The sequence below is a fragment of the Macrobrachium nipponense genome, chromosome 41 (genome assembly GCF_015104395.2).
Source record: "Macrobrachium nipponense isolate FS-2020 chromosome 41, ASM1510439v2, whole genome shotgun sequence".
Taxonomy (NCBI): Eukaryota; Metazoa; Arthropoda; class Malacostraca; order Decapoda; family Palaemonidae; genus Macrobrachium; species Macrobrachium nipponense.
Window position 1 is genome coordinate 38,832,895 of NC_061102.1, and position 16,315 is coordinate 38,849,209.

The following is a 16,315-nucleotide window of genomic DNA, read 5'->3' on the forward strand; positions in this document are numbered from 1 at the left end:
TAATATTAAGATGGTGGCCAGAATAAAAATGTACATATGTTAAATTATTTGTGGGTTTTCTATAAATACTGAATTTGCATTGGAAAGATTCTCTATGTATTAATACATCTAGGAAAGGGATGACATTGTTATTTTCAATTTCAACAGTGAATTTTATGGATGGCACTAAATTATTCAATTTAGACAGTAAATCATTTACATCGATACCACTAGGTAAGACTACTAAGATATCATCGACATATCGGTACCATTTTAAGGGGATAAGTGTGATATTCGGGAGGTGTTGTCTCTCAAAAAATTCCATATATAAGTTTGAAAGGAGAGGTGATAAAGGGTTACCCATGGCCATACCAAATATTTGTTGGTAATATTCTCCATTAAAAATAAATCTGCAATCACAAATACATAACTTAATTAAGGAAATTATGTGACTAACGGACATAGGCAATTCATGCAGTACAAGCTCATTACTTAAATATTCTAGCACAGAGTCAATAGGGACTTTTGTAAACAAAGAACATACATCAAAACTGACAAAAATATCGCTAGGGTTTAGTACAATGTTATTTAATTTCTCTACAAGATCAAGAGAATTCCGGATGTGTGAATTAGATACAGTTCCTAGTAGCGGGGATAACAGTTTAGTAAGATATTTAGATAGTTTATAAGCAATTGACCCTACAGTACTAATAATTGGGCGCATAGGTTTGTTTTCCTTATGAGTTTTGACTAGGCCATATAAATAAGGTAATGAGGGACACTTTACAGTTAACTGACACAAAAGTTCTTTTTTATCTTTAAGAATTTGTTTGATATTGATATTAAAGTTTTTTATTACTTGGTCCAACGGATTTTTTTGCAAGTTTTTTGTTTTTTGTAAGTTATTTCATCCTCAAGTAAAGTATGCATGCGTGATATGTAGTCAGTTTTGTCAAGAACCACTAAACTATTGGATTTATCAGCCTTGGTAATGTGTAAGCTATTATCATTCTTCAATTCTTTTAAACTTTTTCTGTAGCGAGCGGGGAAGTTCTTTGTTTACAAAAGTCCCTATTGACTCTGTGCTAGAATATTTAAGTAATGAGCTTGTACTGCATGAATTGCCTATGTCCGTTAGTCACATAATTTCCTTAATTAAGTTATGTATTTGTGATTGCAGATTTATTTTTAATGGAGAATATTACCAACAAATATTTGGTATGGCCATGGGTAACCCTTTATCACCTCTCCTTTCAAACTTATATATGGAATTTTTTGAGAGACAACACCTCCCGAATATCACACTTATCCCCTTAAAATGGTACCGATATGTCGATGATATCTTAGTAGTCTTACCTAGTGGTATCGATGTAAATGATTTACTGTCTAAATTGAATAATTTAGTGCCATCCATAAAATTCACTGTTGAAATTGAAAATAACAATGTCATCCCTTTCCTAGATGTATTAATACATAGAGAATCTTTCCAATGCAAATTCAGTATTTATAGAAAACCCACAAATAATTTAACATATGTACATTTTTATTCTGGCCACCATCTTAATATTAAAATTTCAATTTTTTCTTCTATGTTCCTACGCGCTTTGCGTATCACGAGTCCACAATACCTGGACCAAGAAATAGAATACATAAAAAAGATAGGAAACGATCTCTGCTACCCACCTCATTTAATTGATTTATGTTATCAAAAAGCTCATAAAAAGTTTTATAATGTTGCTATTAATGAAAAAGAAATCCCTAAAAATGTACTTAGCTTACCTTATTTTCGTGGGTTTGAAACCATAAAATCAATATTTAAATCATTTAATGTTAATGTAGTGTTCTCTTATAACAATACCATTAAAGATATGCTAATTAAGAATAGTCCCGTAACAAATAACAACATCATTTACAAAATTCCTTGTAAGGATTGCCCATCGTTTTACGTTGGTCAGTCTAGTAAGAATTTATGTGTTCGGGTTAAGCAGCATATGTATTCAGTTAGAACAGCCCAGACTTCAAATGCACTGTTTATCCATCTGAGTGAAAAATCTCATTGTATTAATTGGGGTGATGCCTCGGTAATTGCTAGATCTAATGATTATGTTTCAAGAAATTTACTGGAATCGGCAATTATACAAATCACTAATAAAAACAACCTAAATCTTAGTCTGGAATGTACCATTTGGACCCATATATTTGTAAGATGTTTATGAAGGACCTCAAAATAAATGAACAACTAATAAATTAGTCCCACATGTATATAGTTATTAATCTCTCTCTCTCTCTCTTCTCTCTCTCTCTCTCTCTCTCTCTCTCTCTCTCTCTCTCTCTCTCTCTCTCTCTCTCTCTCTCTCTCTCTCTCTCTCTCTCTCTCTCTCTCTCTCTCTCTCTCTCTCTGTCTTTCTCTCTCTCTCTCTCTCTCTCTCTTGTCTTCTCTCTCTCTCTCTCTTTCTTCTCTTGGTTCGATATTTTCTCTCCCTCTTTCTCTTGCTCGATATATATATATATTTATATTTTCTTTCGTCTTTTCATTAATAATAATTTTTTGTTGGGAAAGTTTGTGTAAAAATTCATGATATTAAATTGTATATGCTCCCGTGTTGTTTTCAAAATGTACTGTTTTTTCTGGAAGAATCACTTGTTTACCGCGGGTATCCTTCAAGGTGTGGCTAGCCTATGACTCCTCCTCCTCTCTGTAGAGTGAAAATCGCCCTTATGGCTAATTTGGTAGTGTCAGTTTGTATATTAAGCCTTCTTTTGACTATGGTGTTCTTTGTAAAACCAGTATGCCTCAGTAAAGGGTCCGAATAAGACCGAAAGTACTCGGCCAACTCGTTTTTTCATTTTTTTCCTTCGTGGCAAAAAAACCTTTATTTATACATAGCATCACGTTTTATATACTTCGTGATCAAGTTATTCTATAATATATATATATATATATATCTATATATATATATATATATATATATATATACACACACACACGCACACATACATATATATATCCAATCATCGCCTCTAACGACGTGGGAAGCAAAGAGCCTATGTGATATTTCACTATTCAAGTCTTTCTGAGCTTTATCTTACTTACACTATTATACTCTATCCTCCCTTATCATGATTCAGGGAAGTCTTCCAACTCTTCTGGTGGTCATAAAATCCCAGCTAATATACATACACACGTATATATCTATATATACATATATATACACATATATATATTATATATATATAGTATATAATTTCATCTTTCAACGAAAAATAAGTAAATGGAAGAATCAAATAATTACAGATAGAGGCAAATGGCAAAAACAAATAAATAAAGGAAGCACTGTACTCAAGTGTACCTTTAAGCTTAGGAACCCTTTAGACAAGCGCGAACAAAAAAATGAACGGGAATAAAAAGAAAAGAAATCAGGGGTTGGAACAGATGATTTATGTTCCTAAGCTCTGGTGCTATGATTTGCTTCATTTCTTGCAAGATGACAATATTCAAGAGTCAACTTCATCATTGGAAATGACAGAGGTAAACATATTTTACAAGTAAGTTGTTGCTCAGTGTAACGATTCATCAGTATAAATATGGGGTATTGCTAATGTGTATTTTTCATTATTTCTCTAAAATTTTAATCAGATCATGAAACGCTGAGGTAAAAATGGTTTTTATATGAAATATTTTGATGTTATAAATTAAAATTTTTTTAGTTATAGGATCTTTATTTCCTTTTAATGAAAAGTTATCACTTAATTTTCCAGTCCTACAATACGTCGTTGCCATGGTACTTCACCTTCAATATTGAAGTTTTTTTTTTTTTTAAAGCCCGTTCTTCAGAAAGCTCGTTGAAGATTCTTCCATAAGTTCCTTTGTTCCTTCGCTGTAGAAGACAATCGTTTGTCCATCTCCCCCTTTTCTTATCACAACTGTGCATTTGGTCATACATTTGTGCTACAACAACGGGAAAACAGGCAAATTCTTCCTCGCCACCACTCGTAGTGGCTGTCAGGAAGATACTACTGTGTTACAGTGTAAAGGCAAAAATGCGCTTTGCAGCAAGATGCGTCACCAAGGTGGGCTGGCATATGCTGGTAGAGGTGACTTATGAAGCATGCTGTGAGGCCTAGTGTAAACTCATTAGACGATCATGGGACTTATTCTATGGTACAGCCCAATGATTAAGAGCATTGATTCCGTGGTCATTATCAACATCGGAAAACAAAGGATGTGGACACAGCAAACGAGATAAGGCGAAAGCAAGCTAGCGACAACGGTCAAATCAAAGCTCTTCACTTGATGTGAAGACACAAGAAGTAGCCATACGAAACCAAGCAAAGAATTGAGAGGTTACAATGGTCAATGCCGTAAGTTTGATGTTTTGTGTGAATTTCTGATGCCTCTGTCTCACCAGAAGCATACTTGGCAATCATCTTGTGTGTCCAAGCCTAAGTCTGCTCATCATCGTTTCTTGTCTCCTTGTCATATAGGGATATGACCAAGGAGATACTAATGATGTAATACTGTGCATCTTTTGGTTTGTTTAAATTCCTTCCAAAAAAGGACTGCCAAAGTATTTTTCATTTTCTGACCTACAACACAATATACATCCCAACATGGTAAGAGACCTCTTCTGAGTTCTGGGGAGGTGACTGATGACTTAGCAAGTTGATCATCTTGCTCGTTCCCATGAACCCCAACATGGGAGGCACCCAGCAAAATTTCACTTCTGTACCTCTTCTTTTCACTTTAAGCAGCCATTCGAATATCTCTAAAATCAGTGGTTTTAAAGAATTAAAAGATTCTAAAGACTGAACAACACTTCTCAAGTCACAATATATAGAAGAATTACCTCCATTCTAAGTTAAAATTTCCTTCAAGGCCTTTAAAATTGCATGCAGTTCTGCTGTAAAAATACATGCAACAGATGATAATGTCCCACTTCTTTCTACATCAGAGAACGCCACTCCAAAGCTGATGCCAGCGTCTGACTTTAAGCCATCCGAGAAAACTGCTAAGGAGCTACCATACTGGGAAGAATTATCTAAAAATATTGCCCGCATTGCCTCATTGGACACTTCTGCCTTAGTCGAATTAAAATATCTACACCATTTTACCTGTGGAAGGTTCCACGGGGTTGCTAACCGAATATGTAGCTGGTAAAGTCTCTGTCTTTCGCACGTTTAATTGATGGGTTAAATGTTTTACTCTAAAAGCAAATGGTTAAGGTAAGGACTTAGTGAGCCTCTGAAACCTGAACCAAGTCTGAACCAGCAGACGTTGGTAATGAAGATCCCGAGGCATCTCAGCAGCATCTATATGCTTGCTCTCAGTGGGACATAACTTCAATGCTCCTGTAGTTAATCTTACTCCTCCATGATGAATTGAATTAAGCATTTTAAAGCTTTTAGGCTTTGTCGAGGTGTACACCTCACACCCAGAAGTCAACTTTGAAAAGACTAGGCTTTTTATAGTTTCAACATTTGAGTTTGGTCTGCACCCCAAGAAGGGTGGGGCACAACTTTCAACACATTCATTGCTATCAACATTTTGTCTTAATATATTTCAGATATGTGATCCAAGTCTGCTTCCTATAAAAAAATCAACCCAAGAAACCTTGTTTCACCAACACATGGAGTTCTCTGCTCATGTATGAATAGATCTGGATGAAGATGGAATCTTTTTAAGCGGCCAAAGTGAATGGTTACCGTTTTATTAGCTGAAAACCTAAAACCATTCATCTCAGCTCACTTTACTTCATCATCAGTGCACAGCTGAAGGCAGAGTTCAGCCACTGCCATCCTTGTTGCTGCAAACGATATCGAAAGGTCATTAACAAAAAAGGTATATCTGGGCCAATTATTTACAATACCCCATTGATTGCTAAGTTAAACATGGCTATGCAAAGACCACCTCCTTGTGCATTCCTTCTTGGTTGAATACATCTGACACTGTTGCTCCAATCTGATCCTGAAATAACTTTGAACCTTGATAAAAAGAGGTACTTTGCCTCTCAGGCCAAATTCCTAAAGGGCCCTCAGAATGCTATGTTTCCACGTTGTATCATAAGCCTCTCAAGATTAAAGAGAAGAACAGTGACATGATACTGCTTGTTAGCAAAACTTTACATACTGACGATTCCATTAGAACCAACACATCAGTTGTGGAGTACATATTCGAAAACCACACTGAGCATGCGACAAATATTTACAATATTTTAAACACCACATAGAAGGTGTACTCACCATTTTCTCCATGATCTTACAGAAATAACGTCAAAACAATGGGAGGAAAATTCTTTGTCTTGAGAGGGTCATTCCCTGGTCTTACAAAAGGCAATAACCTTAACAACTCCCATAGCTTAAAGAAGACATGTTCTCGAAAAATTCTGCTAATAAGGCTTATTATGAAAAATCTAGTATTTTCGGGGGTATGCTTAATTATTAAATGTGTTATATCATCCAGTCCAGGAGCTGATTCACTAAACTTAAGGCTGATTCAAACTCCCTCGTAGTAAAAGGTACACTGTAGTGTTCATTTCTTGATATATTAAAATCAATTTCACCCTGTTCCCTTTACCATTAATCGTGATAACTGGAGGTTGACAAGTAGTAAATTTGCCTGCTATTTTTCTAACTCTTCCAATCTAAGGTCAAGGGTATTTTTGAAATTAGTCAAGATATGAAAATTGTTCAAAATTCCTTTCCTTTCAAAAATCAACACGGCAATACTCACATTTTCGTCTTCGGTAGCTGGTGAAAGCTGATCTCATAGTTCTAAGAATTTCCTGGCGTTTACAAGCCACAAGGGATTTATTGATTGAGTATGGCTACTAAGACTGGCCTCATAACACCTAGGTTACTGACGCTGTGTCCACCAGGGAACTGGTCGGCGGATAATTAAACCCGAGGTAAGAACTGAAAGATTGAACGAATAAGAGTGACTCGTATTTATTTATGTATTTTACTTTAATGATTAATGTGGCCAAAGTTTTTAAAATTGTAATTCAAGGGTTTAAAAGGAGCTGAAAAACTTTGATTTGATCACTCTCTCTAGTTCACTTTCTTTTGGTGTAACAATGTGTGACACCTGAAATATCCATCAAACGCAAATAACAAGAAAGCCACATCAATCAAGTAAACCACAATTCTGAGGATGGGTTTTTAGATACAAAGGTCATTTCTATTTTATGAGAATGCTGACAAATTCGAAATCTATTATCTTCCAGAAAACAGAGATTCATTGTCTTAAATACATTTCTTATCTGAAGCATGGACCAATATTTCAGATGTTAGCAACATATACGTAACTTAAAGAGAAAAATAATCTGCATCAATGTCGTTGTACGGCTTGTCTTCTTCAAAAACTACTTTCTCTTTGCAGTGGATAGACCAGCCGAAGTACTATGATCAATGCAAATCTGCTCATTTTCCTGGAACTCAGAAGCCAAAAGTCCGCAGCCTACTTGTAACAACCGACGCCCCTACAGACTGGCAGTTACTTTCACTGCCCTTCAAGGATAGTAAGTCGTTTTCCTTCAATGCCTTCCTCAGGAATTAATGTTATTGACTGCAATAGAATAGATTTCGAAGATATTCAGAAATATAGCTGCTGAATTTTTATTCATCTTGACTACCATATGAATAAAACTCTTATACTTTACCCGGGTTATTATGAATATATATTAGCTTTCCAATTATGTTGATCATTTATAAAGATCTTAGTAACCCCCAAAAGCGTTCAAAGTTATTTTAATCCGGTAAACTCATCAATATCTCTTCCTTTATCGAAATAATAATTTTGAAAACATTCAATAAATGTTTACCATTCTGCAGTACCATATTTTTTCTACCGTACCCATGGGTAACAGACATGCTTAGAAATCTAATAAAACAGGATCGAGATGAAAATATTTTCTTTAAATGAAAATACTCCTTTGGATGTCATGCGTCAAGTCAGAATGACCAGACTTCACGTGTCTTGATCGAAATGTTCTCTCCAACAGTATGTCACCAACATTCCAAGATCGAGAATCTGAAAAGTATCTTTAAGTAGACAGTTAATACTGTCCTGAAACAAAATGAATTTGCACAAAACCTGCCACAATCTCCCTAAGTAATTGGGATTAAAACATAAATAGGGGAAAATAGATTTAGATGACATTCAAGAACAGGGGAGGGTAATTTTTGGTAGGCAAGACCTGAATATAAGAAAACAAATGAGAAAAACTTACTGATGTCTTTCAACTTCCCTGTCTCTATACGTAAACAAGCCCTGCGCCCCAACACCATCCCGTGACGCAGAACGGTCAACTAGCGACAAGATACCAAATTATCTGCTAAGGTCAACAAACACATTTCCGGACCAGTTCCCACAGGATAATCCTGGAATTCATTCCTCTGTAATGTTGGGAGTCTTTTACATATACTTTACTAATTAATTAGTCGGAGTAAGATGATATTACCTGCGCTGGACAAAAGTGAACCACTTGAGATAGTTTGACTGAAACCGACTTAATTTTATTTCCCTAAACAAAATCAGCATAACTGAATTATTTTTTGGTAGTTCCACACGAAATAAAGATGTGCAACTAGCCAAAACTGAAAAACAAATCTTATAGTAGCTTAAAATGAATAAGAAGTAGCAAAAACCTATTCAAAGATAAAAGTTTCATCGTCAAAATCTATGATTTTTCAAATGTTCAGAATTATCAAAGGCTTTTCAAATGAACTCTCTTTCTCAGGTGAGATCAAACGAACATCTGGCGGGAGTGCAGTTTCTTTCGATCTTCCAGCGAGAGAAGCCGTCTTCATTCTGTATCACCCGGAAGACAGAACCAAGTCAGATTTTGAATTATCTCTCTCCGTGAATAATGAGCTCATTCACCTACTCAGTTTCACCCAAACACCCAATAAGGAATGGGATACCGTTGCTATATATGAAGATGTTAGTAACTCGTATCATATGTGGGATAATATTTGATTTACTTGAGCTGGAGTAGTTACGACTAACAGTATTTGTTTCACTGTTGTTGCTCGTTGTGTGTTATATTCATGTTCTATATACCGCTTCTTTCTCGATCTCATCAGTTTTTTGCGTATTTTTTGTATTTTATTATTTCATTCATATCTTCTCTTAGATTTAATCTTTTTCTGAATTTTGCAGAGATAATTTGAACATGTTTATCTTTGACCGTTTCACAAATTTCTTATTCACTCTTTTCACGAAGTTCATTTTCATGCAAATTGTTGGTAATTAAGATTTAAAACATCCTTTGCAGTATAGACACAGGAATATATACACTGTACCACATATTTTGTTAAGTTATTTTTATTTTTCAGTGGATAAATCCAAGATACCCTAACATTCCTGATTTCACCATTCCCATGAAATCAAGATCATTACAAGGAAGGCGCATTAATGTGTCTAGTGAGGTTCCAATCCAGTGGCAAATGTTTTATCTGCCACTAGAAGCAGGTAAGCCATAAACTGAATTTCTCTCTCTCTCTCTCTCTCTCTCTCCACAATAGCAAAGTATTACCATCATTCTTTTCAACTAATCAATCTGTTTACGGCAGGGTAAGACTTGCATCTGGACTATATGTTATGACGCAACAACTAAGCTATTCCCTATTGCTAGTTTTAAAAAGCAAAGGGCAATGCAATAATATACAAAGGCAAGAGAGTCTGGAAGACGTCTTTTGAGCTGCACATTCATACATTAAGTTTTATCGCACGCTACTTTTCCAATTTGCTTCAGTAATATTTTGCCAAACCACAGAATATTCTTATTTAGAGAAATATTAAAATTGGAATGCCATCTATATTAAAATTGGAATGCCAGGAAAGAGAAACCCCCACAACCAAAGCAGTTACAAGATATGAATCACTTGCTGGGGTGGTTTTCGCCATTATCGGTATGGCAGTTTCTACGAACATAAATAGTTTTCTAAAGTGTATAATGCTGTATGATACTTTCAGCCACGGTCCGTGAAACTCTAAGCTGCAGCCCATGAAACTCAGCCACCGTCCAGTGGTGGCCTGTGGTGATGGTACCTAGTATTGCGGTACCAGAAGTACGATTATGGCTACCTTTAACCATAAATAAAGTAAAAACTCCTGAGGCTAGAAGCTGCAAGTATGTTTGATGATTGGAGGGTGGATGAACAACATAACAATTTGCAGACCTAGATCTAACCTCAATAGTTCTTAAGATCTGGGGGCGGTCAGAAAGACAAAGCCACCTCAACTGTTTTCTTTTACAGAAAACTAATAAAAAGCACGACATTCCTGATCTTTTCTTGCAAGTGTATTGTCTCTGGAACTTTGGGAAGCAGTGGGTTTTAAGAAGTTTCATGGAAAATTGTATTTATAGAGTATATCTAAACAGAGCTCTCAGACCCACCGTTCGTGCCTCAAATGTTTACTGAATTCAACGTTTGTTTTTGTTTCCGTAATTAGAAAAACTGAACTCTTTCTTATATCAACCTTATTGGCAGTTTAATGTGATCTTCGTTTGCATTTTAAGTAACAAAACTTGTTTATTGACGGGTTTGTGGTCTTATTGGCCCATGTAAAGAGGAAATGTAACCGCATAATTATGTAGGTCATCAAAAAATACAAAATATAAAAGTGGCAAAGCATCGAAGACCAAGGGATTAATAATTTCATAACTACTTTACGACCAACGTGTCTCTTCACTCTCATTATAATATCCATATCAGATTTAAAGTAATTTCTTTATTCCTATGATTTATTATTTCAAATGAAAACCTTATGACCTCACAATTCACTTTACTCATAATTCTGATGTGTAATAATATCAAAGAAACATAAATGTATTCTGGTTACTAAGAGGCTTTATCATTTCTTCCAGAAAACGAAGTCGAGAGCACAGCAGAAGGAGAAATGGAAGATTGTGCCTTTTTCTGTGTACTGACCATCGTCATCAGCTGTCTCTACGTGCTGACGTTAATTGCTGCAGCCCTGTACATTTATCACCTGAAGGCATCGGCTACACGCTCTCAGGGTAGGTTGCCATTCATTCCACAAAATTTAACACTGCAAAAATTATTTACAGCTAAATTAAGCACTTTCATTTTTATTAAGTCTGATAAGATAGAATATACAGCAAGTAAATCTGTATAGTACTTTAGAGAAGGTGTGAGTAAGAGGCTGCGTCTACAAACTTACTAATTCATTCAAACAACAAACAGACAGGTCAATAGCTCTTGTGAGTGGAAATGTAAATCCTGACACGAGACGAACAAGACAGCGGTCATAGTACAATCAACTGTGTTTGGTGGAGGATGGAAAGATGTAGTAGATAAATCAATATACAAGACATGAATGGAGTTACGATGCATATAGCTGGAATGCTGACGTTGTAATGCTTGTGCTATAAATGATACATTTAACATAACATTAATATGAATGAAAGTATATGTACAAAGGATGCATAACATCTACTGTGTTTCTTTTGTGTGTGCGCGCTTGACGTGTTTGTCAGAGATGCTCGTTGTGAGATCAGCCTGCCAAGAGTAAGATGAACAATGTGTGGGTCAGTGTGGAACTCTAAAGGACTCAACACACCCCCCCACCCCCTCCATCGGCCGATGTATGGGAGGTATGCTGGCTTTAGGCAGTCGATGGAGACCCAGGTAGTTCTGCCGTCAACTGTCATGCAGTAGGTCTTGTGTCTTCTCTGGATGACATGGTATTATCCCGAATAGCCTGGGGAGAGGGGGTTCTGTGTGTGTTTACCTGTATGAACACATATTTTGCATTTTGCAGTTCACTGGAGACTTACACTTTTCTGGCTATGTGGTAAGTCATCTTGACCAGCATTATTTCTTCTAATGCTTTGTGGTTGTCGGATGGGGATGCTGGGCTCATTGGATGTTAGTAAACGTCTGCCAGCTCGTTGAGGATTGGTCATACAGGGATTCTGCTGGATATGCGTTGAATGCTACGTGTTGTGACATTCTCAGGCCAAGCAAGACCTAAGGTAACGCCGTTCTCCAACTTCCGCCTTGACATCTCACAGTGAATGATGATCTCAACAACTGGTGAAGCCTTTCAATGATGCTGTTAGCTTCTGGGTTGTAGGCCATCATGTGTCTTATTTTTGCCCCCAAACTATCTGCAAGGTCATTTTATAGGTGGACATGAAGTTGGGCTCCCCTGTCGCTAATGATGATCTGCAGGACTCCATGTCTGTTACCATCTAATGAGAGCTTGCACACAACTCTCCACCATCTGTTCCACAACAGTATTCCTTTGGGCCACCTGCTATTTCTGTTGATGATGGTGAAAGGGTATCTGTACCTCTTGGAGGGGGTAAAGGTCCCACTATGTTGACGTGGATGTGGGTGAATCAGCAGTGTGTTGTGTGGAACTCTCCTACATGACTTGTTATTTTTGACGTCTGCCACAGAAGGCATTTGCATGTCCAGTTTTTTATGTGTTTTTTCATTCCCCGCTAGATTAATTGCACTGCTAAAATTTGGGCGGTTGCTCAGCCTGATAGTTGAGACAGGTTGTGGGCTAGGTTGAAAGCCTTTCTTCTGAGGCCTTCTGACAGGTAGGGACAAGGGCATCCAGTACCTGTTTCCCAGGCGATGTCGTTTCTCCATTGTTGATTGACAGGTCGCTCAATGTAAAGGTGGGGTTGTCCCGCCGCAGTTGCTGTAGGTCCATGTTGTCTCTTTGCACCTCTGCTATTTTGGGATAGGCTATCCTGAGCTGGATGTTGTTGACGGAATTTATCAAAAGTGGTGGTGCTGTAGGTTGTTTTGCTGGTTCAGTTAAGTCCTGCTGCAGGTCGTCTGGGAAGACCTCTTGGCACTCTTGTAGAAGTCAGCATATCTCTGGCAGTGCGTAGATGCTGCAATGAGGCCTGTTACTCGTCTTTGCTGTTGTGATAACAATATGGAGGTGGATTATATGCACAGCTGTCGTTGGGATTAGTTGCTCTGATGCTATGTCCACTAGCAGGTCATGTGCTTTTAGGAGGTGTGCTCCTAAAACTGCTATCGTCACATCTGCTGTGATGAAGGTCCAGCTGTAGTCTTTCCTGTTGAACGACATTCATATTTAGCTTCCTGTACATCTTGAGTGGTGCTCCACTGGCAGTGGATACATGGAAGTTGTTGGGTGAGGAGGGGTCGAGTTGTTTGTGTGGGCTGGCTGGCACAAATGATTTGCATGCCCCGGTGTTGATGAAGAATTCTGTTTGCAACTTTTCGCCCCAGATGAAGAAATACATGGAGTCCTTGTGTTTGTATCTGGAAGAAAGACAGCAGTAAGCAGGCACAGCTTCTCTTACAAGGCAACCAGTCTGCTCACATGTGATGTTTACTTGTTTGGGTCGCCCTCTTGCATGTTTTTTTTAAAACAGGCATCCTATGTTATATTTGCGGGCTTTTTTTCCAAATCTCCAGTGAATGAAGCATATTTCCTCTGGTCGTCTTTCATCTGTCTGGTGTTTCCCTTGATGAATTATTTGGGGAAGCTCTGCTTGTGCATGGTGGTGGCCAGTCCCCCTGGGTCACTGTTGGATTCTGTTTTGGTTGACTTCTGAGACCGTAGTGCTGCTGCTCCTATGGGTGGTTAGGTGGGCTCTGCTGTCTTGTGGGCCATGTGTTCTGTGTTAACCAATTTTAGGAATTTATCGATGGGCATGGTGGAGGCATTGGGCATGGCCACAATTGTTTGTCAGGACTGTTTTGTGAGGAGGACATCTCTAACAAGGTCCAGCGTTGACTCGGGTTGGCTATCTGTGTGAGGTACTGTTTTGAGCTGCCACAATTGCTTGTAGACATGCGATGTCCACTTGTTTCCTATGGCTGTCTCCATGTTCAGAAATTTTTTGGCTCTGAGGGTAGCTGACATACTCAAGGATGACTTCAGCTGATCCTTCAGTGATCTGCAGTGATGGTTTGAAGTTCTGTGAGCCATCCTGCGACTTGCTTGAAAAAGTTGTCTGGCAGGAATTCGACGATGGCGTCTGCTCTGTGCTGAGGAGGTAATTTTCTCCAATCAGAATATTGTTTCTGCCCTGAAGACCTAAGCTTCTGGGTTGTGGGGTGTGAATGGGGACAGACATATGGAGGCGGCTGCAGTGTCGCTGGAGAGGCTGGTGTTATTGGGGCCTGTTGGGCTGCTCATCTCCGTGGTCACTAATAGACAGGTCAATAGCTCTTGTTTGTGGAAATGTAGTGCGTGACATGAGGTGAACAAAGCAGACTTCAGACTACAATCAACTGTGTTTGTTGGAGGATAGAAAGATGTACATAAATCAGTATACAACACACGAATGAAGTTATGATACATAAAGCTGGAATGCTGACATTGTAATGCTTGTGTTAAGAATGACACATTTAAAAACCTTAATATGAATGAAAATATATATACAAAAGATGCATGACATCTACTGCTTTCCTTGTATGTGTGTGCTTGGAGCGTATGTCAGATAAGTTCGTTGTGAGGAGATCAGCCGGCTAGGTAAGATGGATGGTGTGTGAGTCCGTGAGCGACCCTCCAGTAGTACAGTATAATTGCAAACCTAATTTTATGTAACCCGACTAACAGAATTCTAGCACTGATAATTACGAAAAAGCAGACGATTCTAGCACAACTAATGCTTGAAAAGTAAGTGAATGTCTCAATGTTTCCACTCAGGTACAGACACTGGACCCGTAAACCCTGTCACTCAAGAGAGTCAGTCGGAAATGGAACGAAAGAAATCTGGAAACTATGAGGAACCCATTTACGAAAACGCTGGAAATAATGAAGATCCTGCAAACACGAATGCTGGACATTATATGGAGCACATGCACAAGAGACATGGAAACTTTCAGGAACCAGACTTAACGAACGGAGAAGACGAAGAAGAACACATTTATGAAGAAGTCGACACCATGCAAGGACAGTATTCCGCTAGCATTGAACACCAGATCTGCTACACACGTGCACCAAAGATCAGGTTGGACGAGGCCACCAGCGTACTGAAGTTGATACATTTGGATACATGATTCCTGCGCTCAAACCAGGCAACAAAGACCAACGCTATTAAAACTATGATTTAGGGTGTCATCAATTTCCTTAAGACAAGCTGACTGAGATGAATTGAACTGAATTGAATATAAAATTTACACGAAAGACCAAGCACTGAGACCAATGAGGTCATTAAATGGGACAGACTGATGTTAGCAAATTGCATTTTACTTTATTTAGATGGAAGAGATTATCAACAGAACTTTCCTCCTAAACTTAGGGAGACTGTGACACTAACTGAACTTTCCCACGAAAGTAAACGAGGCTGTTTATTATTAACGGAATTTTTCTGCTGAAGTGGAGAAGAACGACGTTTGCATGCTGGAATTTGCTAAAAAAAAAAAAAAAGTAACGACCTACCGGGAAAGAAAATGGCGTTTTAACATTTTATTTCGCCAGTCGCGTGGAAGAGAATACTATTTCAAAACAGGAATTTATCATTCCTGACTTTGGAATCAGTTGCAATTACACTGCGCACAGCAAGAGGAAATCACATTGAATTCAGCACCTAAAGGTTATGTAAGTCCGAAGCAATCATATAGGAGTTTGAATAATCATAACATTTCTCAAGCAGTGTATAAACTCTAATAATAATAATAATAATAATAATAATAATAATAATAATAATAATAATAATAATAATAATAATAATAATAAATTATTTCGTTGGTAATGTCTATTTCAACATAAAAAATGAAGAAAAGTTTCATAGTACATTTAACATTAATAATAGGGCTTCCCAAAATGTTTGAGTTATGTATTGTAAGTCCCTAAGGCTTACATTTGTCTTTTTGGCAGTTTTCCCAATATGGTCTCCACTTACAAAGATATTTTGTTTTGAAAACAAAGTATCTTTTGTTTCGAAATTAATGGAATAGCTTTAATTTTCTTGCAGACTCATTCCCTTGCAAGTAGAGGTTTGGTAAAATAAAAAATGCGTGAATGAATTTTGCAAGAACATATTAGTGACGTTCTCAGAAAGTAATTATCCATTTTTTTCCTTTATATAATTTCAAGGTACCATTACCTGATGCTTCAAGTTTGGTGTCTTTAAATTTATTCACGCTTTTTTAATGCAATATTTTAAGCGATTAATGCTCATATTTGAAGCTCTTAAATTTGTAGTCTTACATTTGGGGTTCAAAGAGTTACCAATCTTTTCTATACTTTAGGACTATATGACGATTCCCACAACTTTGGAGGATCAAACAATACATTAGTTATGTGAGGTTGCATTAATGTTATATTAATATCAAAAGGTGTGAGAACTTTGCAGTGCCAAAT

At 37.4% G+C, this 16,315-nt stretch overlaps 1 protein-coding gene across 1 annotated transcript in view; it reads left to right on the forward strand.

Annotated features, from left to right (window-relative positions):
• The window catches only part of LOC135212710 (uncharacterized), a 20,271-nt gene extending 4,452 nt beyond the window's left edge, over positions 1-15,819 (forward strand). Inside the window, exons 3-7 of the mRNA XM_064246401.1 lie at positions 7,358-7,496; positions 8,718-8,920; positions 9,316-9,451; positions 10,851-11,003; positions 14,657-15,819. Of these exons, the coding sequence (XP_064102471.1) occupies positions 9,361-9,451; positions 10,851-11,003; positions 14,657-15,009 (597 nt within the window). The 5' untranslated portion in view covers positions 7,358-7,496; positions 8,718-8,920; positions 9,316-9,360 and the 3' untranslated portion in view covers positions 15,010-15,819. The remainder of the gene's footprint in view (positions 1-7,357; positions 7,497-8,717; positions 8,921-9,315; positions 9,452-10,850; positions 11,004-14,656) is intronic.
• The last annotated feature ends 496 nt before the right edge of the window (positions 15,820-16,315 follow it).